The sequence below is a fragment of the Sus scrofa genome, chromosome 9 (genome assembly GCF_054392235.1).
Source record: "Sus scrofa isolate SSC_HxYL_T2T_F1_AM1 chromosome 9, Sscrofa_HxYL_maternal_Yorkshire_Landrace_v2.0, whole genome shotgun sequence".
Taxonomy (NCBI): Eukaryota; Metazoa; Chordata; class Mammalia; order Artiodactyla; family Suidae; genus Sus; species Sus scrofa.
In genome coordinates, this window is record NC_139391.1 from 26,919,005 (window position 1) to 26,944,527 (window position 25,523).

A 25,523-nucleotide genomic window follows, 5' to 3' on the forward strand; every position below is an offset into this window, starting at 1 on the left:
TAGCCCCGTACTTTTGTGCAGTGAACAGCTAACACAACTGGACATGGTAGCTCTGATTCCCCACTCCCAGCCTTCTAGTGGATTTTTTTTTTCCCCCTTTTCTGGAAATCCTTTCAGGGTTGTTAAATACTAAAAAGACTATATTTTTCTGTGAGTAATACATTAAAAATAAATTTCCCCCAAATTATTTACATTATTTTCCCCAAGTTCTGATCTCCTAAATAAAAACGATGTCTAAAACTTGCCATACTTATGCCAATAGTTAACCAAAGTTTATTTGTTCCAGTTCAAATTGGCATTATAAAAGGCATTCTAATAAAAAGAGCTAATATTTGTGGAGAGCTTTTCATGTACTACGTGTCTTGCTAAGAACTTTCTATCAGTCATCCCAAAACAATCCTGTAGGGCAGGTACTATTGTTTCCCTCATTTGACAGATGGGGAGTTGGAGCCTAGACAGGTTGAATAATGTGCCAAGTCACACCTGGGAAGTGGTAGAGCCAGGACCTGAGCCCTGCTCTGTTCTCTCCTGCTGGGATTCCTAATCTCCACCCTCACTTCCCGGGCAAGTTACTAGAACCCAAACTCCCGATTTCCAGTGGCAGATTCTTGGCAGAACCATCATTTGCATCCAGACCCATTTGATTGTAGAATTGTGGGCTGGCCCATTTACAGTACTGCCTTTTATAGTGTATTTATAGATTTATTTATATGCATTTTTGTGAGCAGAGGCCATACGAGGCTATTCACACACTGAGTGGAGTGTGTGGCTTATTCAATGTAATCGAAAATAGTATGGAATGAATGAATGAATGAACTTCGGCAACTCTCACGTGGCTCTGCCTTCTTTCAAACTCTATTGTGCTTTCTGTTAATCCTTTCAGTTAGTCCATCTGTCTAGGACTTATTTTTTTTCTAGTCGTTTCTATGTATTCTCCTCCTGACCTTGGACTTTTCTGAAGATTCTCTTCTGCTTAGCATGATACTGGCTCTGTCGCTGCCACATAATAATTCATGATTTCTGGATGGATCACTTATCATATAAAATGTAAATTTTAATTCTTCTCCCCCGATTCTGAGTTGACGCCGTAAAACACATTTTTCTCCTAAGTTGAACCACCCAGAGTGGCCAGAGTCCTTGAGAATGGAGGGGGCTTCGCCACCTCTCTGTCTTTGGCTTTTAAAGTACAAGATGTGCTGGAAGACATGCTGGGCTTTCTCGCTTGTTCTAGAAAGAGAAGAGTTAGAACTGCTACTTAGTGGAGGGTCCATTCTTTCCACTGTTTCATCCACCTATGAACAGAAAGGACATATTTTCAGAATAAAACACACCAGCGTCCTTTTCAGAATGGCAACTACAAGGGATGTTAATTAAGTATGAACATTCTGATCAAAGTTATCTCCAGTTATCGTGACAATCCTTGGTTTTAGTAGTGATTTTATGTTGCTGTTGCTTTAGAAACTCAGTATGATTCCAGTTTTAGAAAGAAAAAAACAAAACAAAAAAAACGCATATCTGTACCATTATTGGAAATAGAATAAAACCTGATCAGTTTTTTGCTCATGAAGAGAGAAATAGGAAGGAGTTGCCATAGCATGATATATGCTGTTGGATGGACAAAACTGAGGCTGTCTCTTATGCTGATGCAATTGGATTCCCTGGAATGATCAGTATAATTAGACGGGAGCCTATAAACTGGGGAATATCAACTACTCAGCTAACTCAGTGCTCCTCCAGTGGGGGCAGTTTTACCCCTAGGGGATGTTTGACAATGTCTGGAGACCTTATTTTGGACAACTTGGAGTGGGGGTTGGCGGATTGCTACTGGCATCGAATAGGTAGGGGCAGGGAATCTGCTAAACATCCAGCAATCCAGAGGGCAGCCCTCATGACAAAGAACTGCCAGCCCCAAATGTCAAGAGTGCCAAGGTTGAGAAACCCTGAAATAACCAATCAACCAAAGAGCCTGAGCGTTCAGAATTCCCAAGGGTTCCATCCTAAGAGCAGAAAATAACAATTAGAATGCTGATCATTTATTAAATACCCAAGACATGGCAGGAGCTATCTGTTCATAGCTACTGAGTGTCTCAGTCAGGATCCCACCCCAGCTTTGTTTGGGGCCAAGGTCTCTCCTCTCCCTCCTTGGTTATTCTGGTGTAGGTGCATTTTCCCTGGACCTGATTGTATCCAGCCTCTGCTTCTTGTGTTTTATATAGATCAGATCATGTGTTTAATGCATATTAGGTAAGACACTCAGAGGAGAAAGCTGTGAGGTAAGAAGAGACCAGTGTGTCACAATGGGTGTGAAGCTGAAAACATCCAGACAAACAGGCCTCGGCTCCATAACTCACTAAATGAGCCAAACGCCTACGGAGGATGATAGCGCAGAGCCTGCCCCTTAGTTGGTACTTAATACATATTGGCTGGGCAGTGTTTTCATAATCCAGAGTCCTTGGGTAAGCTTCAAATGGATCAGGGTTTCCAAATGACCTATTCTATTATATAACTTTTTTTTTTTTTTTTTTTTTTTGGTCTTTTGTCTTTTTAGGGCTGCTCCCACGGCATATGGGGATTCCCAGGCTAGGGGTCTAATTGGAGCTGTTGCCACCAGCCTACACCACAGCTTACAGCAACGCTGGATCCTTAACCCACTGAGCGAGGCCAGGGATCAAACTCGCAACGTCATGGTTCCTAGTCGGATTTTTTTCCACTTCGCCACAACAGGAACTCCCCTATAATATAACTTTTTTGGGGGGTGGTGCACCTGCGGCATATGAAAGTTCCCAGGCTAGGGGTCGAATTTGGGCTGAAGCTGTCAGCCTACACCACAGCCACAGCAACTCCAAATCTGAGCTGCTTCTGCAATCTCACCACAGCTCACGGCAAAGATAGATCCTTAACCCACTAGCAAGGTCAGGGAGGGAACTCGCATCCTCCTGGACACTAGTCAAGTCCGTTACCACTGAGCCACAATAGGAACTCACCTGTTATATAACTTTTAACTCCTCCCAGGAGCAGTTTCCTTATCTCTAAGGCCCCTGGTATTTCCAGAACTGCAGAGGGGTCTCAACTGTGCATCTTCTATTTGCCGTGCACATCTTCCTCTTGCTTCTCAGTCTCCATTCTCTGTCAGTCTGGCCTGGCAGAGGTTCATCCTTTACCCCCGCCTTCCTCCCACCTGTGCTCTCCCGGCATCCTCTGCTTTGAGCACTCCCAGGACACCCTGCCTTTTGCTCCTGTCAACAGTTTGCAAGACGGGGGCAGGGCCTGTGTCGGAATCTCCAGAGGAGGCATGTGCCATGTGAAAAAGCTTATTGGAGAATGAGATTTTATATTTGGAAACATGAAGGGCAAAAAAAAAAAAAAAATACAACTATTGTTTTTGTAAAACAAAGAACTGAAAGAAATGCTTGGGAGAAATTGTCCTGCCTGGCAATAAGATAGAGATTTTTAAGTCTGAACTTGGTGTGACTATTTTATGTTTTGGAGAAGAATTGGTTTAAAGAAAAGTGTTGCAGGGAATTTCTGTTGTGGCTCAGTGGAAATGACCCTGAGTAGTGCCAGTGAGAGTGTGGGTTCGATCCCTGGCCTCGCTCAGTGGGTTAAGGACCCAGTGTTGCTGCAAGCTGTAGTGTGTAGGCCACAGATGTGGCTCGGATCTGGCATTGCTGTGGCTGTGGCTTAGGCAGGCAGCTATAGCTATATTTCCCCTAGCCTGGGAACCTCCATATGCCGCAGGTGCGGCCCTAAAATGACAAAAAAAAAAAAAAAAAAAAAGAAAAAGAAAAGAAAGAAAATGTTTCCTCCAAGTTTATGCAGCAACTGTAAAAATGTCATAATTATTTTTCAGGGATTACTGCTTTCTTATAATAGTGGACCCAAGCTGAAATACCATTCCTACCTATTACTGGAGATACCCAGTAACTAAGTTGCTGTCATTGTATGATAGCATCCTCCTCCCCAGAGCAAAACATAAAATAAAATACAATAAAACAAAATAAAGAAAAAGTGTTGCAGAGCTGGGCAGTGTGAGTTCTCCTTTCGCTGCTGAGCTCCTTCCCTCAGCACTTGGGTTTCTTGGAACCTGCCCTTTCCCCCCCAGAACAAAGCCAGTCCCTCCTGTATGCGCCCATAATGCTCGGTTTTTAACATTCTAATTTGTCACCATCGTCTTTTACTTTTATCACATTAAGTTCTGATATAGTACATGCTACTAAATGAGGAATATAAGAGCTCCTTGACCCCACTGCGCCGACGGGAGACCCCTAGTCCGTGGCCCTCAAACGAGGATGTGCTGGGGGTCACTTACAGTGGGTTCTGCCACCAGTCCATCCTTCTGAGTCTCTAGAATTTGGAAGGGGGACATCAGAATTTAAATTTTGTTGTGCTTTGGTATATAAATCACTACAGAACTTGGGCTTATATGTTCTAGAAGCAAAACAGGCATTTGATTTAGGCAGCCTGGCTGTATTCAGTCTTGGTTTGTTCACTCAGCAGGTGTTCACTGGGAACGACCAATTGTGGTGTGACCTGTCCTAGGTGATGCCGGGCAATTGCTGTTCCTTTTGTGGACATGCCTGTTCACGCTCCTTTTTGTCATTTGCTATTTCCCTCCCGGCAGGGTTCATTCTCAGGGCCCATCCTAGTCAAAGTAGCCACTGATACAGACTTTAAGGGTGTGTTCCTTTGGCGGGCACAGTGGAGAAGAGTGAAGGGGAAGGGGAATTGCATTTGAACAGAGAATTTGAATTCCCTGGTATTTCGAATCACTGGGGAAGGGGAGGGTTTCTTTTACGGAATTCTCATTTTGTGCCCAGGACATGACACGTACTATTTCATTTCATCTTCACCATAAGCCAATAAGGTAAGTGCAATTGTTCCCATTTTACAGAGGAGGAAGCTGAGGCTTATGTTATAGTACTTTTTGTGGCTAGAAATAGGTGGACCAAGACCAGAACTCAGACTTCCTCTGAAGGCCGTGCTCATTCTTCTCTAGCTGGATGCCTCCATTACCTCACTTTTCTTCCAGCCTCTGTGCTTGCCTGGAACCTCCTGGTACCTGCCCCGTTTGGAGTTAAAGATTGTTTTCTGAGCTGTTCCTAAGAGTGCCAAAATTGTTCTGCTGCCTTCTTAACTTTCCTAGGGGTGCGTAAGACAACTTGGGTCACCTTAGAAAGGATGCTGACTTGGAGAGTGAGTATGTAGCTCCTAAACCAGAGATGCTGACTAGTTCACTACCTAACTGCTAGTAAAGCTGCACATAGTTTTTATTGTAAACAACCCTTGTTTCTATTTGGTCCCAATGGTAACTAGAATCTGCCACCAAATATACTGTAAAATGTCATCAGTGGTCTCTTGCTTGGTCAAATCCGAAGTCTTTTTCTCTGGCCTTCGTTCCTGAACAATAGAGTCTGATGTATTTGACGTAGATTATTCATGTTCTATGTTTGATATAGATTATTCATGTTCTATGTTATTAATAGTTGAGGAAAGGAAAGTGGAAGGAGGGGGAAATTGGCCTACCAGTTATCTCTTGGTAGCAATTTGAAAATTCTAGGCTTGATCCATGGGATTGAATGAGCAGATTCTGGAGCCCACAGGCTATGCTTATCACTTCCTCAGAAGTCCAGGAATCTGTAGCATTTGATAGAGGGACCATCTTTGTAAAACATCCTCTGGCTTCCCTGCCTTTAAACCTCCCCAGCTCTTCTACTTCTCCAGCCTCTGCCTCTCCTGCCTCCTCCTTTGCTGAATTTTCCATAGTGGGCATTTTTCAAGTAAACGGATCTTCACTGCTTCATCTCTTTTTTTCCGACTTCCTCTCTTGACTTCTCAGCCAGGCTCTTGCTCTTTATTTCCAGCTGCCCAAAGGATGGGAAGCCTGTCAGTGCCTTTCTTCACCCAGTTCCCCCTCTCAACTCAGGTTCTTCCTTCACAGGTCCATCCATTGGGCCACTTGGTTTCTAAATCTTCCAAGAGTGATCCATTCTCCCTATGACCCAGGCTCAAAATCTGGGGTAACTGGATTACTTTGTTCTTTGTCCCAGCATAGCTGTCTAGTCAATGAAAGAGAGTAAACTTGCTTCAAAGATTTAGTATCTTCCCTGTATTTGTCATCTTCAAAGATTTGGTATCTAGATGGCATATCTCCCTTCCTTTGTATCTCCTTTGCCCCAACCTCCCTCGTCCTTTCTTCCTGCAGCTGTTTCCCACACTGGCTTCCTCTCTCCAGGGCTATTGGAGGGTTGCTCCAAACACTAGCAAATATGTGCTGAGCACTTACATGCATTGTGCTAAGCATCTTATATTTGTTACTTTTCAGTTCCTACCACCACCCTGTGAGGGTGGGGGCTATTTCCCTCATCTTCCAAATGAGAAACTGAGGTTTAGAGAGGTGAGCTGACTTGCCCAAGTGCTCAACCACAGACACCGTGGTTGAATTGTGACTCAACAATCCAGTTCTGTTTTGTTCCAGTGGATGCTTATACCTGTCAAATTCTGCTGTATCTACTAGGGGACAGTTAATAAATATTAGTTTCCTTCCTACTTTCCCTCCTTTTTCTTTCTACCACCTTTCCCCCAGCCTGTATTAAATTCATACCATGCCGGCAGCATCTGAGCTCCACTACCTTCAAGGCTTTTCTTTCACCTGCATGTAGTCAGCCCTCTGCACCTTTTCAAAGCAACTCCAGTGCTTTCCTGTTCTCTGGTTGCATCTTTTGTTATATACATAAATCCTTGAAGGGCTGGTTAGCTGCTGTTTCATTTGTTTCTTTCTCTTTTTTAATTTTTTTTTTTTTGGTCTTTTTTGGGCCACGCCCATGGCATATGGAGGTTCCCAGGATAGAGGTGGAATGGGAGTTACAGCTGCCAGCCTACGCCACAGCCACAGCAATGCTGGATCCGAGCCTCATCTGTGACCTACACCATAGCACATGGCAACGGCGGATCCTTAACCCACTGAGCAAGGCCAGGGATAGAACCCTCATCCTCATGGATACTAGTCAGGTTCCATAACCGCTGAGCTACAACAGGAACTCATCATTTGTTTTCACAACTGGAACTCATTTGTTTCTTTTATGTGTTATCAAGCACTAGGGTAGTGGACTTTAAATGGGGTAGATATTTTGTAAATAATCCTTCAGTTATTGCATTTGGGCTTTATCTTCAGAGCAGAGGTTACTGACCCATCGGGGATGTTTCAGAAGAACAGACTGGAATCAGAAGGACACACAGCCTGCCAGGATTGAGTACAGGGGTAAAACTGCTGGTGGACTAGTTAGCTAATTGCCGCAGTCCAGGCAGGAATCCCTGAAGGAATCCTGCTTTAGTGAGAAGGCAAAGAGGTGAGAGGTGTGGAATGCACTGACTCTGGCACTAACACCTGCAGCAGCAACTGCACTGTTATTACCTGGCCTCTTCCTTCTCAGAGCAGCAGCGCCGGCTCCTGAAAGCTAGGGAGAAACATTATGGTGTGGGCTGGTTGGGGTCCCCAGGGCCAGGCTCCGAGGTCTGTAATTGGGTGAAATGGGGTGGATGAGTCGTGTTACTCAGTACAGTCTGATTTCAGAGGTGGGGCAAAGTCGGCAACGTTTCTCCAGAGTCATCTAGTTTCTTTGCCTCCACGCAGGCAGACAACAGCTTAGAGGTTTCTCACCACTGGTTGTAACATCTAAGGTTGTAGAATCTGCTTTAACCCTTCTATTTGTCCACGGAGCCGGTGGTAGCAGCTTGTCGCCCAGTGCCAGTGTGTGATGGAAGCACTACGGCCACAGGAACGCAAAGCGCCAAGTCTGGCCACATTTCATGCGGACATTCCGCTTAAAAAGAAATAAAAAATCCTCGTAGAACCTAATCTGGACTTGGAGGGCAGGTCGGGAAACCGATTTCGGCCGGGAGGTGGCCCGGTGGGAAGGAGGGGAAAGTCAAGGAGGGAGAACGGGTGAGTCTGACGTGAATTAAAACGCGGCCGGGGCCAGGACAAGGGAGGCTGTCTCCCTCCTAACTCTCGGGGAGACACGTCAGCTTGCGCTCAGGGCAATTTCAGCCGGCGATCTCCCGGGCTCCGGGAGGGGCGCCGGGCGGCTGGAGACCGGCTCTAGGGCCCAGCGGCCCGGCGTCGGGCGGGGGTGGGGTGTAGGGTTACGGCGACCCGCCCGGACGACCCTCCCTCGGCGGCGCGCAGCGCGCGGGGAGCGCGGGCAGCGGCGGGGGCGCGCGGGCCGCTCTAGGACCCAGCGGCGGCTGTCGGGTTTGGGGCTGGAGGGGAAGCCCCGGCGTTTCTCCGCCTCGCGTGTGAACGGGGCTGATTGTCGGGCGTCGCTTCCCCGCGCTGCCCCACGCCATGCCCAGCGCGCTGCCCGGCGGCCGCCTTCTCCAGCCGCGGCACTGAACTAGCCATGATCGCCTCATGTGGAGGGCAAAGTTGCGCCGGGGAACTTGTGAGTCGGCGGTGAAAGGTAACTGGTCCCTGCTCGGGGTGCAGGGAGGGCGCCTCCAACTCTCCCGCGCGGAACCCAGTCGACGGATGTTCCCCGCCGGGCCGGGGGCTCCTCTCGGCCCTGGGGCTGAGATCGGCCCGGCTCCGGAGCCACTGGGGCAGCTTTTTCGGCGCCTGAGGCCGGGAGTGCCCGCCACTGGCATCTTGATCTCCCTTACCCAGATTGTTTAAAAAAAAAAAAAATCAGAGTTCCCGCGCCACTCTGCAGGCCCGGGAGCCAGCGGGCTGGGTGGCAGCACCGCGCCGCCCCGCGCCCCCTCGAAGATTGGGAGTCCTTTGGCCCTCGCGGCCGGGGGCCCGGGGTGCAGGCGCGCCCCCGCCTCCTGGCTGGCCCTTCGGGAGGGGCACTGCCATATGGCCGCACTCTCCGCGACGCGCCCGCGTACGGGTCCCGGGCAGCCTAGGGAGGCGGCGGAAGGGGTGGTCGGTGGCCGCTTCCCTCCGCGCGAGACAAAGGCGCGCACGCTGGCCCAGCAGACGTGCCGGACCTTTCCTGCAGCCCTTCCCCCGGCCCTGCCGGGTCGGGGTGGCGAAGGGGTCGTGCAGGGGACCCCGAGGCTCGGGTAGCTTTGCTGTTGCTCTTTCTTTGTTCTCCCGGCCCAAGTTTCTTTGACAGAAACCGGGGAGTTGGATCCAGCTTTCCCTTGCAGTTAGTGTTGTCTTTAAAAGAATCTGCTTTGGGGGGAATATATTTAAACTTTTCGAGTGGAACTGGCTTTGCTTGGGATGGGACATTCGTGGCAGGAGCGAGATTGGCACTTTGGCCGATGTCAGCCGGGGCGGAGCGGAGCCCTGCCCTCGGGCCGGGGCCGGATGTGCCCCGTGGGCAGCCGGACTGGAGGATCGGGTGGTGGAAGGAAAGAACGAGCGCCGACGCGCACCTACCTTTCCCGCCTCCTCCGGAGACCCCGCCAAGTTGCCCGCTTCGGATCCCAGACTATGAAACCGGCTCCCCGGCCGAAGCTTCCGCGCCTCGCCACGCCCTACTTTCTAGTATCTTGATAGATGCCTGGAAAGACCTTAACTTTCCATTTTTGCTCAAAGGTTTCAGCTTTTTTGGCTTCGGCGTTGGTTTACTGTCCCCGAGGGGTACATGCTGTGGAAAATGTCAGGCTAGTGTGTGGATTACCTGAACTGGGGCTTCTGTCGACCGGGCCCTGATCGTGGGCCTCGGAGCCTTGGCGTCTGGGACTGAACCGTTTTCGCCCTGGGTTCCTCAGTTCCTTTGCCCTGTCCTGATACAGTGCGGACGTGGTTGTAGTCTCCTGTATCAGGAGAATCGAGTTTTTGTACTGCTTATAAAGTCCTTGGGTGCGGTGGAGGTATGGGGACACGAGAGCCATTTATTGACCCTGGAGAACCCCAAACAATAACGTTACTTGCCGTAAGCAGATCCAGCCAGAATAGAGGGATTATTAATAGCTACTGTTCCAAAAAAATTTCCTTCCTTTTCGGGAAGTGAAAAGTCTGGGCTTGAAATGTTGAACCATCATTTCTCTCTGCTTCCAAAACTGGCCAGTGTGTCCTTGCCAAACTGGTAAGGTTTCTCCCGGCTGCCCACCACCCCTGGACCTGACGGCTCTCCATGGACATCAGACCCAGGTAAGGACTGGACTCTCTCTAGGTTGCAAGTCCTTGAAGCATCTAGACCAGTGTGGCATTGCTTTCCCAGGACGGTGCTCTGATCATCACAGTGCATCTACTATGAACGCTCTTTATGGGAGCAATGTGGGCCCAAGGTTTAATACACTTTAAACTGTTTTGCAGAGGAGCAGAGGGTTGGAAACCATTGATTTGATCAGAATGAAAAGGAGTAAAGGGATAGAGAAGGTTTTAGAGCTGCCTGCCTCTCTTCTCCTTGGTAGACTGGGGGTGGGGGGGTGTTTAGTTTCTGAAGGGGTGTACTTACTTTGCTTTTGTGACATACATTTTTTACGATAAATGAGGAAACCCTTGTGAATGCTGCAGGTGGGTAGGAAGGTGCCGCATTCGTAACTCCACGCCTCTCCCCCTTCTTTTTATTTTTTAGTTTTTGTGTCTTTTTTGCCTCTTCAGGGCCACACCCATGGCATATGGAGGTTTCCAGGCTAGGGTCGAATCAGAGCTGCAGCCGACTGGCCAGAGCCATAGCAACGCCAGATTGGAGCTGGGTCTGCGACCTACACCACAGCTCAAGGCAACGCCGGATCCTTAACTGACTGAGCAGGGCCGGGGATCGAACCTGTGTCCTCATGGATGCTAGTCAGATTCGTTTTCACTGAGCCACGATGGGAACTCCGTCCCCCTTCTTTTTAAAATGCACGGAAGTCTTGGTCTTTTTCGGTTCTGTGCAGGTGGTGGAGTGCAAGGAATACTAATATACTGAAGGGCATGTGGAGATCAAAGCATTTAAAAATACATCTTTTCAAGGAAGCTAATGGAGGACTTTCAGTTTAAATGAGATTTTAAAGTGCCGTCGTTAGGAAAAGCACAGGAATGCAGAAACCTGAGTGATTTGATGGGAAGGTACTCTGCTGATTAGACTTGAGAGTGTCTGCCCTTGGCCAATTAGTCTGGAGGCTTCTGTGGATAGAGCTTTGCTTTTTTTTTTTTTTCCCCCTGTGGAGAAGTATGGACCCAGGGTCTGGGGGAAAGATAGCCGAACTAATTGAAATTGGATGGCAGTCTGGCCGCTGAGAGTTCTGTCCTAGGTACCAGGACTGTGTTTCTTCTCAGTAATTTGTGAAAGTGCTTTGAAAATGATAAAGTGCTATATAGCATAAAGCTTTGTAAGGAAAAAAAAAATAAGGAATGACTTAGGAAACAAGGGACTTGCTAGTGAAAATGTAAATGTTTAATGTTCCAGGCCAAGAAATTAAAGAGAAAGCAACTTTGTAAGACCTATTAGTAGTCCTGATAAGCGAAATTCTCCCCAAGTAGCATCTTCTTCCCTTCCAGGTAGCTATCTGCATTTAAATGCATATGGAAGCCGAGATCAGGAAATTCTCTAGTGTTTTGAACAAATTTTTCTCCTCCTGTTTTTTTCATTAATTTTGATAGGTTCTTATGTCCCAGAATTCAGTAGGCAATAGAATACTTTTTTTTTTTTTTTTTTTCTTTTGTCATTTTAGGGCCGCACCTGGGGCATTTGGAGATTCTCAGGCTAGAGGTCTTATCAGAGCTACAGCTGCCGGCCTACGCCACAGTCACAGCAACGCCAAATCCGAGCCACAACTGTAGCCTCCACACTACAGCTTGCAGAAACACTGGATCCTTCACCCACTGAGTGAAGCCAGGAATCGAACCCGAAACCTCATGGTTCCTGGTCAGATTCGTTTCTGCTGCGCCACGATGGGAACTCCGGCAATAGAATACTTGAAAAGCAAGGGGTTGGAGGTCAAGTACGAGGACATATTTGATTATAAGTTTTGTTGGAAATAGTCTGAGGTTTTTATTTGTTTGCTTAGCAGTTTTTTGTCTTAAAGGTTTTATTTTGTTGGTTTGTTTTGGAGGGAAGGCAGCATTGAAATCTTGGCCATTGTGGGTAGATCTGAACACCACGTTTTCTTGAAAGGGAGCCATGCCTGGGCTTGTGTGTTGGCACCACTCTGAGCGCTTCTCTAACTTGTGAGGCCCTTGGCCTCCATCCTTGTGCAACCTTAGGATATATTCATTCCTGGCACTTAGGACCAGACTCCTGGGCTCCCAAAGTGGCTCACACATGAGGCATTTTTGTCCCCCTTTGTTATCGGGGTGGGGGAAGAGCCCTAACGTGTTAGGAAACGTGTCTCTCTTAAGCTTCTTGAGAGTTGGGTTTAACTTTTCAAAAGAATAAAGTCTTCTGGTTCTCTCTTTGTATTTTATATCTGTCTTTGGGACTTCACTGGCCCATGGTACAGCTGTGCACACCCCTTTTTTGTTTGTTTTTTTTTTTTCTTTAAGTAAAAGGCCTGTAATTCACTTGTTTGTTTGTTTAACTTTTGGTTTTGAAATGACTGGAGCTCTGCGGCAAGTTGCACAAATAGTAGAGAGGTCCCACTCTTCACCCACTTTTCCCCTTGGTAACATCTCACGTAACCAAAATACAACTGCAGAACCAAGCAATGGACTTGGGGGCAATCCAGACCATATTCAGATTTTACCGGTTTTACATGCACACACTTGGGCTTGTGTGTGTGTATACTTTTGTGCAGTTTTTTTCACATGTGTATATTCCTGTAGCTACCACCTCTGTCAAGGCACGGAATTATTCTGTCACCTCCAGGATCTCCTTCGTGCCACCCCTTATGGTCACACCTTCCTTACCCTCACCCCATCTTTAAACCCTGCTGTTCTCCATCTATACTTTTGAAAATGTTACATACATAAAATTATGCAATATATGATTTTTTGAGATCAGTGTCATTGAGATGAGCATCATACCCTTGAGATCCACCCAGACTGTTGCATTAGCACTAGTCCTTTCCTTTTTATCGCTGAATAATATTCCCTGGTGTGGATACTGGGGTTGGGTTAAGCATTTACCCATCAAAAAACTTCTGGGTTGTTTTCAGTTTTGGGGTCAGTTAAAGTTGCTGAGTGTTCCTGTGTAGGTTTTGGTGAGGACAAAGTTTTCATTTTTTTCTGGAACAAATGCCAGAATTGTAATTGCTAGGTTTTGTATGGTAAGTTTATGTGAAGTTTTTTTTGTTTTTTTTTTTTAAGGGCCCCACCCATGGCACATGGAAGTTCCCAGGCTAGGGGTCTAATTGGAGCTGTTGCCACTGACCTACACCAGAGCCACAGCCATGCCAGATCCAAGCCACGTCTGTGACCTACACCACAGCTCACAGCAATGCTGGATCCTTAACCCACTGAGAGAGGCCAGGGATCAAACCCGCAACCTCATGGTTCCTGGTCAGATTCGTTTCCGCAGCACCACGACGGGAACTCCAGTTTATGTGTTGCTTTTTTTTTAAAGAAATTGTCTAACTATTCCAGAGTGGCTGCACTGTTGTACAGTCCCACCAGCAGTGGGTGAGAGATGCGGGTTCTCTGCCTCCTCACCAGCGTTTGTTTATCATTTTAGCTGTCCCAGTATGTGTTCTAGTTTCATCACAGGTTTAATTTGCATTCCCTAATGGCTAATGATGGTGGGCATCTTTTTATATGCTTATTTGCCATCTGTATATTCTCTTTGGTGAAATATCTGCTCCTGTCTTGCCCATGTTCTAATCGGATTATTATATAGATATTCTTTTGCCTTTAAGCTTTGAGATTCTTCATAAATTCCAGATAAGAGTCCAGATATGTGACTCACATATGTTTTTTTCTAGTGTGTAGTTGTTTTTTCAAACTTCTATCCAGATCTTTTGCAGGAAGAAAATTTTCATCTTACTAAAGACCAATTTATTGATTCCTCCCTTTTATGGATTGTGTTTTTGGTGTTACGCCTAAAAACATCTTGCCTAGGTTAATATCCCGAAGATTTTCTCCTATATTTCTTTTGTTAAGTTTCAGTTGTACATTTTATCTTCAGGTCATAGCTCACTTCTGTCCTCCTAACAGTATGTATGCCTTGCAAACGATCTCATAAACCATCTCTTATGCGTTGATTATGTATTTAGCGTTCTGGAAGCACACCGATGAATCAGGCATAGTTCCCACTCTCCAGAGCTCACTGCAGGTGGGTGGTGGGTGGGCATCTCCAGGTGTTAATACCACAGCAGAGAAGAGCCTGGTGTACTGTGGGAGCACAGAGAGGACGGCAGCAGGGAGGTCTCGCCTTGACTGGCTGGCTAGGGAGGGCTGCTCTGGCAAGTTGCCCAGGCGTGGTTGGGAAGATTTTATAAAATGGGTTCTTGCCTTAGGTCCAGCTTCCTTCCTTCTGTCTTTCCTTCCTTCCTCCCTTCCTTCCTCCCTTCCCTTTCTTTTGGCTGTGCCTGTGGCATGTGGAAGTTCCCAAGCCAGTGACTGAACCTGTGCCACAGCAATGACCCGAGCCAGTGCAGTAACAGTACTGGATCCTTAACTCTCTGCGCCACAAGAGAACTCCTGATCCAGTTTTTCCATATCTTTACTAGCGTGGATTCTTCCGTGTGGGTCACCCTGGTTCCTGAGCACAGGTCGAAGGACTTGGGGTAAACTGAGTGGTTGAGGGTTTTTTTGAACAGTGCCTGGTATAATGGCTTTTAAAAAAAAAAAAAAAAAAGAGGAGTTCCCGTCGTGGCGCAGTGGTTAACGAATCCAACTAGGAACCATGAGGTTGCAGGTTCGATCCCTGGCCTTGCTCAGTGGGTTAAGGATCCGGCGTTGCCATGAGCTGTGGTGTAGGTCGCAGATGCGTCTCGGATCCCACATTGCTGTGGCTCTGGCGTAGGCCAGTGGCTACAGCTCTGATTGGACCCCTAGCCTGGGAACCTCCATATGCCGCAAGAGCAGCCCAAAGAAATAGCAAAAAAAAAAAAAAAAAAAAAAAGAAAGAAAAGAAAATGCAGTACTTACAACTGAATAACATAAAGAGTCTGAGTAAGGTTGAACAGATTTAGTTAGAATATCTGTCAAAATGAAAAAGGCAGTAGTGTTTTGGATTGTTTAGGGTCAGACAGACCTGGTTGGCTTCCTGGCCCTGTCGCCTCCTTGCTGTGGGATCTCAGGGACTGTGACCTGGGACTCTTCATGGAGACAGTGGAGACAGTAGCAGTTGCTACCTCGAGGAGTTGTGTGCGGGTGAAACGAAATGATGCGTGCATAGCACTTAGCACAGTGCAGGGCACATTCAAAGCATTCAGTAAGTGCCCATTATTATTATTATTATTAGAGCAGAGAGCCCAAGGGTTTTATATTGTTAGATGGAGTCTCATCTATCTTTTTCTCTGAGATGCTAGAATCCCAGTTCTTACTCATAGAAGCTTATCTTTTCATACTTGGGAACAGGGTGTCGTATACCAAGTACTGTTTATTTATTTGATTTTTTTTAAAAAATGTATTTTATGGACATATAGTTGATTTACAAAGTTGTATCAATTTCTGCTGTCCAGCAAAATGATTCAGTTATACACATACGTGTGTGTGTGTGTGTGTTCTTTTTCATGTTCTTTTTTCTATTGTGGTTTGTTACGGGTTATTGAATATAGTTCTCTGTGCTGTAGGATAGGACTTTGTTGTTTACACCTGTTGGGTATCGAATCAGATTAAGAGGCTGGGATGCTTGATTCACCGTCTAGTACTTCCTGTAGAACACACCTTTCCTCTCCTTATAAACCCGGATTTTTCTGAGTCAAGAACGGCTTCCTCTCTGCCCTGACCACAGGAGGTGGCAGGAGGTGTGTGCTGTCTCCAGCTAGTTCAGAGTCTACGGTCCTTATTACCCGAGGTACCATAAGCCAAGGCTGATGTCACCAGGTCGTGTCCCAAGCCTCACAACCGGCAGCTCCCTTTCCTTTCCCTTGATGACCGAGTTGTTTATTTCCCAGAGGAAACGGACGGAAGCGGGTGGACAAGGCAGTCATCGAAGGGGCTTATTTAAATCCAGACTGCTGTACTCCGCCCCCAGAGTTTCTGTTTCAGCAGGTCTTGGAGGGGGCCTGAGAATTGGCATTTCTTACAAGTTTCTAGGTGAGCCCGTTACTGCTGGTCCGAGGACCATCCTTTGAGAAGCACTATTTTCGAGCACAGTCTCCTATCAATGAGACGCAGACAAGGGTCCTGTACTCTTTGGAACTGAATAATGTTCGTATTTAATGGTTGAGATTGACATGGATTGGATTTCTGAAGTTTTACTAGTTGCTGTACATAACTCACCTCTCTTTTCTGCCTTTCCCCTTCCTGAGTTTGCTTCTCTCAGTTATCTTTGACCTCTCACTGCTTGGAAGATGTGTCACTTTAGGGTACAGTTTAGGGTAACCATCAGATACCAGCCATAGTCCCTTGGCTAATTCACCTAATCTCTGTAAAATAAATGTGTTTACTAAAATGCCTATATCCTAAGGCTTATGTGAGAAAATGCATGTGGAAGGGCTGCCTAAGAGATAAGTATGGGGCGAAAGTCAGTTTTTTGTTTGTTTGCTTGTTTGTTTTTCTTTTTAGGGCAGCACCTATGGCATATGGAAGTTCCCAGGCTAGGGCTCGAATTGGAGCTCCAGCTATGGGCCTCCACCACAGCCATGGCAACACTGGTTTTGAGCCACGTCTGCAACCTCCACTGCAGCTTGCGACAATGTTGGATCCTTAACCCGCTGAGCGAGACCAGGGATTGCACAGACATCCTCATGGACACTGTGTTGGGGTCTTAACCCTCTGAGCCACAATGGGAACTCCTCAAATTTTTTTTTTTTAATTTTTAAAAAATTTTTTTTATTTCAAGTGCCCTGGATTTCCCTTTAAAAAGTATCCTTGGATTTGGGGTGGACCACCTTTCCTGATGCTTACGGCTTCTGGGGGTGCTTGGTGAAAGTGGCCTAGACATCCATAGGAATGTCTTGGAGAAGGTTCCTGCAGTGGATGGGCTGGTGGGCTAAAGTCTCCGAAGGCCTTCAGATACCCTACATAGCCTCGTAGTTGTAATGACTGGAGAGGGGCTGGAAAGTAGCTTCGGCAGATGCTGGACTGTTAAGAGTCAGCTTCCTGGCAGTGAAGAAATAGAATTCCATGATTTTTTCTTAGCTGCTTAGGAAAATGTGATCTGGCCCCATCTGTCTCTCTTTTTTTAAAAATCACCTTCTAGATTTGTACTGTCCATGGTAACCACTAAGTCCATGTGGCCATATAAATTAATGAAAATTAAATGAAACTAAACATTTGGGCCCTCAGTCCTACTGGCCACGATTCAAGAGCCTTATTAGCCATTTCCGTCTTCACAGCAAGTTCCACGGGCCAGTGCTATTCCAGAGAGATGCTGGCCCTGTTTGTCCGACAGCAGTGTCACTGGGGCTTCACACAGGGGGACTAGGACATGGTTTGGAGTGAAATGTACCGCTCCTTCCTTGGAAGTCTGTTGTGGACAGATTGGGAGACAACAGCCCGGGGATACTGCCCTGAGCTTGAACTTCGCTTTGCCACTTGTCGTTTCAGAGGCTCCTTTCAGTAGGTGGGTCAGCCAGGCATCTGGGTTATGCAGGGCGTGGAGCTTAGCAAGTTAGCAGGCTGTTATCTAGGGGGTCTCCTGTTTCCAGGATATTTGAGGCTTTGCATCCGTGGGTGGGATTCCCCTAGGCATCTGGTTCTTGAGAGAGGCAAAGAGAAAAGATCAGGTGCCTTTAGTCCTGAGATACCCTTCTGGGGAGGATCAGAGGCCGCCTGGACTCCTCCAGCGTGGGCCTGCTTCACGGTCCAGCCAGCCTTTGTCAGTGGGAGGCAGGGGGCCTGTGCATCTGGTTCCCGGCGGGCGCCGCTTGGGGCTTGCTCGGATGCCATTCCGCACTGCGTCATCCTCACTGTTGCCTCCTTTGAAAGTGTTCTGTAAGCTGTCAAGTTCCTTTCGTTACTCGCCCCACATCCAGTCAGTCCCCAGGTCCTGGCCGTGGACCCCGGGGATGCTTCTTGCATCCGTTCCCTCTCCTCATGTGTCTCCACAGCCCAGCTAGCTGGACTGCTGGTTCCCCAGCTTCTAGACTGTTCTAGTAGCCACGGGGCAGGTCTCCCCCCTCTGCTCTCCAGCATCTCTTCCGATGAACTCTGCCCTTCCTGCTTCCCTGCTTCCTCCCTCCCTTCCGCCACCCTCCTCAGTTCAGGCAGAGCAAGATCTGGATGTGGCTCCCAGGCCTGCTCTGCTTCTCCATCGGGAGGTGGGGCCCTGCACCCCCCCCCCCGCCCCCGTGGCCCTGTGCCCTCCAGGAAGGAGGCATCTGTCTCCCTTTCAGCTGCTGCTGCTCAGCTGTAAGGGCTGCTCTGGATGGTATGATCCATGGGTAGACCCCCCCGCCCCCCCTTCACCCCAACCCAGCCCAGAGCAGGTGTGAGTCAGGCCTTTGCCTTCCTGCCATGAGCTGTGCCCTGAGCGGCTCTGAGAACCACATTTCTTGTGAGTGAGCCTTTCCATCTGGGGACTCTGGGGGAGAAGAAGATAAAATCCTCTGGTAAGACCTGTGTCCTGAAGGGCGGCTCCTTAATATCCCTGCAACTAGGTTGCTCCTCCTGGTGATGCGGAGCGAGATGGAAAGACGGAAGGGCAGACAAGGTGGCCTGTCTGGGATCTTTTTTGAGGAAGGAGGCAAGAAGGAGGAGGAAGAATGGGAACAGAGACGAGGAAAGGTGCTTTTTCAGAATTATCGACCCTCGTGGATGCAACAGATGTCTGTTAGGGCAGGACAGAACACACAGCACCACTCTCGTTTCTGAAAGGAGAACTGCTCTCCCGTTCCCCTTATGCAGAAGAGTGAAAGAAAATGACTCCTGAAATCGCAGTGGGTTTAGATGAAGATGCCTTTGAAAGTAATACAACCAGCGGCCCAAATCCATTTGCACAAAACTTGAAGCTGCTGAGGCTGCGAGGTAATGAGAGCCCGAGGTTGGTGACAGGATGGGCTCCCGTCAGGCTTCCCCTTCCCGTGGTGCGGACTGGCCTGACAGGTCAAAATTAAGGGGCATGAAACGTGGTGAATAAATGCACTGCAGCTGACTTTTAGATTTGCTCCTCTGCATTCATCCGAGAAAAGGGGAAGACGATGCCTGACAGGGTCTCCTCTGAGATGGAGCGGATGCTCGTCCCGAGTTTAGAGATTAAAAATTTTCCTCCAATTCTGAAGTCCTTTGCCTTCAGTTTTCTCCAAAATAAACTCCAGGAATATGGAAGGGAAGCAAATCTAATGAAATACAAATATTTATATTTTAATGACATTTATTAAGTGGCGGAGAGCACTGTTAGTTTAGGAACACAAAATGGGCTATGTGTAATTAAGCCTGCTCATAAAGTGAACAGATTTCGTAGTATTTAAATTTAGTAGTTAGGCAACAATCGCAAATATTCGGACTGAATTTACTCTGAATTAGTTTCACCTTCTCTTAAGGAAGGTACCTGTTGAACGTGACATTTCTTATTTGGGGACAGAATATAAATTAGGGAAAAGTTTGGACACAGACGCTCTCAATGCTCAATAAAAAATCATGGAGTTCCTGTCGTGGTGCAGCAGAAACGAATCCAACCAGGAATCACGAGGTTGCGGGTTTGATCCTGGGCCTTGCTCAGTGGATTAAGGAGCTGGTGTTGCCGTGAGCTGTCGTGTGGGTCCCAGATGTGGCTTGGATCCTGTGTTGCTGTGGCTGTGTAGGCCGGCAGCTGTAGCTCTGATTAGACCCCTAGCCTAGGAACTTCCATATGCCTCGGGTCCGGCCCTAAAAAGCAACAAAACAAACAAACAAACAAGCAAAACCCCAAGAAAACACTGTCGGCTTACTCCAGACTGTACAAGTCAATACTGAAGTGAAGAATTTGGTGAGGATACAGTAAAAGGATACGGACGTTTGAGGGTCTGTCCTGTGCTTGGAACTGAACTAGCCGTGGGGTTATGTGCTGTGCACCTGTGGAATTTATATTCTAAAAGGCATGCAGTACAGTAACGTGTTAGAAAACGGAAGGCAAATGAACTGGTTTATTCCACTCTGGGAAGAGAAGGCCAAGAAACAGGTAACAATTGCCTTTCAAGTAGTCTGTCTTCACTGTGGACCAAGTAAGAGGCCATGGGCTGAAATGACAGATAGCATGACTTCTAGAAGCATGGAAGAGTTCCCTGCCAGGGAGTTTGGAGGGGATGGAGGACACAGATGCAGGCAGGGAATTCCTAGATGTGTAAGTGGGACTCAGTGTGGTCCTGATGGCGGGAGGTGAGCCTCACGGGCCAGTTGTGGTGTGTTCATCTGTAGAGCTTAATGGTTTAGACTCCAGAGCTGGAAACCTGGAGTCACGGCCCACGGGTGCTACTTGCTGGCTTTATTATCGTGGGCAAATTGCTTAAGCTCTCTGTTAAGTATTTTCTTCATATGTTAAATAATAGTAGAGATAATAGTAATATCTGTCTCAAGAGATCATATAAGAATTTACATGTATTATGTAAGTTAAAATATGTAAAATGCATGGAACAATATCTGACACATTACGAGAATTATGCGTTAGTTATCACCCATGTTCCATAGCGTGACAACTTGCCTGAAATCCCACTGGCTTCAAACACTCCTTTTATTCTGCTTACGGATTCTGTGGGTCAGGATTTCGAGCAGGGCCCAGTCGAGATGGCCTGTTTCTGCGACCCTGTGCTGGGAAGAGGCTGGGAGGGACTGGGTGGTTTGGGACTGGGTGATCAGGGGGCGCCTTCATTCACAGGCTAGGTTTGCACATTGGAGCTCCTCAAGTGACGTTTTCGTGCTGTGATGTGGCTTCATCAAGGCATCAAGCTAGTAAGAATTCTTATGTGGTGGTTCAAGGCTTCAGATGTGAGTGTTCCAGCAGACAACATGGAAACTGCCCTGCCTTTTATGGTCTGGTTTTGGAAGTCACCTAGAGTCGCTCTTCATTGGTCCATGGACTTAAAAGTTAGCTTAAATCCAAGGGAGGGGAACCCACCTTTTATAGGAGCGTCAAGGAATTTCAAAATGTGTTTCAAACTGCTTCATAATCATGTCATCAGTATTAAGATAAAAGTCTTAAAAATTAGCACACAGTAAATCCTCAGCATTTGGACCACCTAGAGAATGTGTTATTCTAAAGATAACTTAGCATTTCCTCTGTAGTGAAAGGTAAATATATTTTTGTTTCATTTTTTTAAAGTTTTATTGAAGGACAGTTGATTTACAAGCTTGTGATATGTTCTACTGTACAACAAAGTGATTCAGTTACACACGTACACACATCCATTCTTTTTCAGATTCTTTCCCCACATAGATTATCACAGAATATCGGGTAGAGGTCTCTGTGCTATCCAGCAGGTCCTCGTTGGCCAGGCATTCCATGAGCCACAGTGTGCATAGGCCAATCCCAAAGCCCCAGTTACCACCTCCACCTGTATGTGCACTTTGGTTACCATAAGTTTGTTTTCAAAGTCTGTGAGTCTGTTTCTGTTCTGCAAATAAGTTCTTTTGTATCCTTTTTTTTTTTTTGTAAGATTTCGCATATAAGTGATATACTATGATGCTTGTCTTTGTTTAACTTCACTTAGTATGATCACCTGTAGATCCATCCATGTTGCTGGAAATGGCATGATTTCGTTCTTTTTTACGGCTGAGTGACAGTCCATTGTGTATTTTGTACCACATCTTGTGTATCCAGTCCTCTGTCGATGGACGTTTAGGTTGCTTCCATGTCTTGGCTGTTGTAAATAGTGCTGCAGTGAACACTGGGGTACATGTATCTTTTCAGATTATGGTCTCCTCCCAAAAGATGCCCAGGAGTGGGATTGCTGGATGACATGGTAGTCTTATTTTTAGTTTTTCTGAGGAACCTCTGTACTGTTTTCCATAGCGGTTGTGCCAGTTTACATTCCCACCGACTGTGTAAGAGGGTCCCCTTTTCTCTCCACTCTCTTCAGCATTTGTTGTTGGTAGACTAAAGGTAAACACTTTTGATGGCACTTTTGATCAGGATTGATCCCCGTCCCCTTGCCACCCCTCTACTCTCTTACTTCTTGCCTTATGTAATTTTTTCTTGATGATTCAGGATCATCATTACAAACATTAATTCAAGTGATGTGTTGTTTGCATTGAGGGTGGGGGGAGAGAGGTGATAATGCAAATATATCCTGACAACAACCCTCATTTTTTTTTGTACAAGCACCACAGTTTTCTTCCAAGACAGTGCTTTTCTATCCATAGTTGAGGTTATGATTCTAAAATAGGTAGTACCTGAAGCTACACAATGATGATAGAATTAGTATAAAAATTCACTTATTATGCTCAATGAGCGAGAGGTACTGGGTGATACACTTGAAAGCCCTGGGTTTAGGACCTTGGCCATTTCTTAGAGATTTTGGGCTTTGAGAGCCCTGCACCCACAGAAGAGATGAGAGTTACCAGCACTGCAGAGCAGTTCAGGTGATTGAATATGTGTCCGATGGAGAGCTGAAAAAAATCACTTGCCTAAAAAAGTGTGCATATTGGCAGACATCTTTTCGTGGGCTGTATTGTAACCTTCTAACACCCTTTACTTAAGGGGCAGCCTTAAAGACCTCTGTGGAAAGTACTTATAATTTATATAGTTCAGTGGATTGTTTTCTTTGTCTCATTAAAGAGCAGCAGCAGCCTTTTACTTCAGCTCGTTTTCACTGAGAACTGCTCTTAGAGGGATCAACCCAGGATGGCTCCGAACCTTCGCATAATTCAGCTGAGTTTTCTGAGCCTGATAGGGTGGGTGAAGCTGTATTGTCCTGGTCATTTTTGCTTTTCCTTTTTCTCTTCTCTTCCTCCCCTCCCTTGAAAAAATCATAATCATATTGTAAGTCGTAATTGAGAAATTAGAGTCCTTTTTTCAATACACTGTCATTTGCTGTCTCTATGGAGACAGCGACAGCCGTTTCAAGAACTGGAAGTGGGTAGGAAGGGCATGGGTCATAGGTCTTAGACCTGAAGACTGCCATTCGTTGAAAAGAATAGGGAGTTCCCTGGTGGTCTAGGGGTTAGGTGTTGGTGCTTTCACTGTTGCCACCAGGGTTCAATCCCTGGTCTCGGCACTGAGATCCCACATCAAGCCACTGCATACTGTGGCCAAACAAAATATTAAAAAGGGCCATGGAGCCCTGGAGGAAAGGCAGGAAGCTCAGGTGGCTGGGATTGTGAGTGACGTGAGAGGCAAGAACCAGAGCAGATTCAGTGGGTTCTCCCAGATGAGTGACGGGAAGCTCTTGGAAGGCCACCAAATGGGGCGTGTGTCAGGGGGTCATGTGAGATGGATTCTGTGGTGACAGCATGGTTTGTTGTATCTACATTCGCCTTCTGTTTTCAATAAAAATTTTTGGGTTGAAGTTTGGTTAGTTTACAATGTTGTGTTTATTTCAAGTGTTTCATATATATATATATATAATTTTTCAGATTTTTTCCATTATAGTTTATTATAAGATACTGAGTGTTCCCAGTGCTATGCAGTAAGACCTTGTTTATCTGTTTTGTATATAGTAGTGTGTATCTTTTAATCCCATTCGCCCTAATTTGGCCCTTCTCCCATCCCTACCCTCGATATCCCTTTGGTAGCCATAGGTTTGTTTTCTTTGTGAGTCTGTTTCTGTTTTGTAAAGAAGTTCATTTGTATCATTTTTAAGTTTCCACATATAAGTGATCTCATATATTTGTCTCTCTCTGTCTGACTTACTTCACTTATATGATAATATTTAGATCCATCCATGTTGCTACAAATGGCATTATTTCATTCTTTTTTTACGGCCAGGTAATAGTCCATTGTGTGTGTGTGTGTTTACACATATCAATGCATTTATCATCATTATCCATTCATCTCTTGATGGACATTTATGTTGTTTCCATGTCTCGGCTGTTGTAAATAGTGCTGCTGAGAACATTGGGGCGCATGTATCTTTTTGAATTAGAGTTTTCTCTGGATATATGTCCAGGAGTAGGATTTCAGGATCATATGGTAACTCTATTTTTAGTTTTTTAAAGGAACCTTCATACTGTTTTCCATAGTGGCTGCACCAGTTTACATTCCCACCCACAGTTTAGAGGATTCCTTTTTCTCCACACCTTCTCCAGCATTTATTATCTGTAGACTTTTTAATGATGGCCATTTTGACTGGTGTGAAGTGATTCCTCATTGTAGTTTTGATTACCTTTCTCTATTAATTGAGATATCTAATATTGAGCATCTTTTCATATGCCTGTTGGCCATCTGTATGTCTTTTTGGAGTTTTTTCTTTGATTTGAGTGAGTTTTTCAATCTGGGAAGATCTGTGGGAAATTAGTGCTCATTATTCATCATTGTTTGCAAAATCTGCCCTCTTTAATCGTGTAGAAAAACAATTTAGGGAGGTCTATTGTTTGCTCTTCCATTTAAGAAGTTAAAAAAAACCCCTCAGACTCCTAATTCTATTTATCACCTAGAAATCACCATTAAAGAAAATGTAAGGGTCATCAATACAGCAGTGAAATCTGCTCACATTGATGACCTTTGTGCTGATTCAGACCTGAGATTCAGATCTCCGGAAATGTTACATTGATTCCAGGCTTTTTTTTTTTTTTTTCCCCCCTTGGCTTTTTAGCGCCACACCCATGGCATATGGATGTTCCCAGGCTAGGGGTCAAATTGGAGCTACAGCTGCTGGCCCACGCCACAGCCATGGCAACAGCAACGCCAGATCCGAGCTGCATCTGCGACCTACACCACAGCTCATGGCAACGCCGGATCCTTAACCCACTGAGCAAGGCCAGGGATCGAACCCACAACCTCATGGTTCCAAATCGGATTCATTTCCTCTGGGCCGCGATGGGAACTCCCCAGGCATTTTTTTTTTTTTCCCCTCTCTCAGAGAGTTATTGTCAGTCAGTTTTGAAATCCTTTACTTGGCAGAACCAATCAGTTACTTGTTGCCCTGGATATTGGAGAAAATGGTCCCGTGGGTCCTGCAGTTGGCCGGTGTGTTACACGTCTTAAAGTGAGGTCCAGGAGTTCCCGTCATGGCGCAGTGGTTAACGAATCCGACTAGGAACCATGAGGTTGCGGGTTCGGTCCCTGCCCTTGCTCAGTGGGTTAACGATCCGGCGTTGCCGTGAGCTGTGGTGTAGGTTGCAGACGCGGCTCAGATCCTGCGTTGCTGTGGCTCTGGCGTAGGCCGGTGGCTACAGCTCCGATTCGACCCCTAGCCTGGGAACCTCCATATGCCTCGGAAGCAGCCCAAAGAAATAGCAAAAAGACAAAAAAAAAAAAAAAAAAAAAAAAGGTAAAGTGAGGTCCATCATTTTTCACGTTATTGCCCAGTTACAGGACTCACTGGCGATGAAAATGGGCTTTAAGGTGCCACCTATGTTATGATGCTGAAGACCTGGGCAGGCTTCCCCACATCTGGTAGTGAAGGCTCAGGTGTTCTCTCCATTGTCAGTGAAGGGGAGGCAGGAGATACAGAGAGAGACTGGAGTT

At 46.4% G+C, this 25,523-nt stretch overlaps 1 protein-coding gene across 37 annotated transcripts in view; it reads left to right on the top strand.

The window, feature by feature from the left end:
- Positions 1–25,523, top strand: part of AMOTL1 (angiomotin like 1) — a 167,337-nt gene that overhangs the window by 44,324 nt on the left and 97,490 nt on the right. For 14 of the 37 annotated variants that reach the window (XR_014815026.1, XR_014815025.1, XR_014815027.1 and 11 more), the window contains exon 1: positions 8,308–8,459. The exons of 16 other annotated variants lie outside the window; for them this stretch is intronic. Coding sequence is in view for 2 of the 21 variants with exons in the window: in XM_005667238.4 (XP_005667295.3) it covers positions 8,411–8,459 (49 nt within the window). In the remaining 19 variants the exon portion in view is untranslated. Of the gene's footprint in view, positions 1–7,552; positions 7,943–8,307; positions 8,460–8,842; positions 9,150–10,019; positions 10,103–25,523 lie in introns of those variants that run through there. 7 more of the 37 variants (XM_013979295.3, XM_084975756.1, XM_084975752.1 and 4 more) reach the window with 6 other exon arrangements.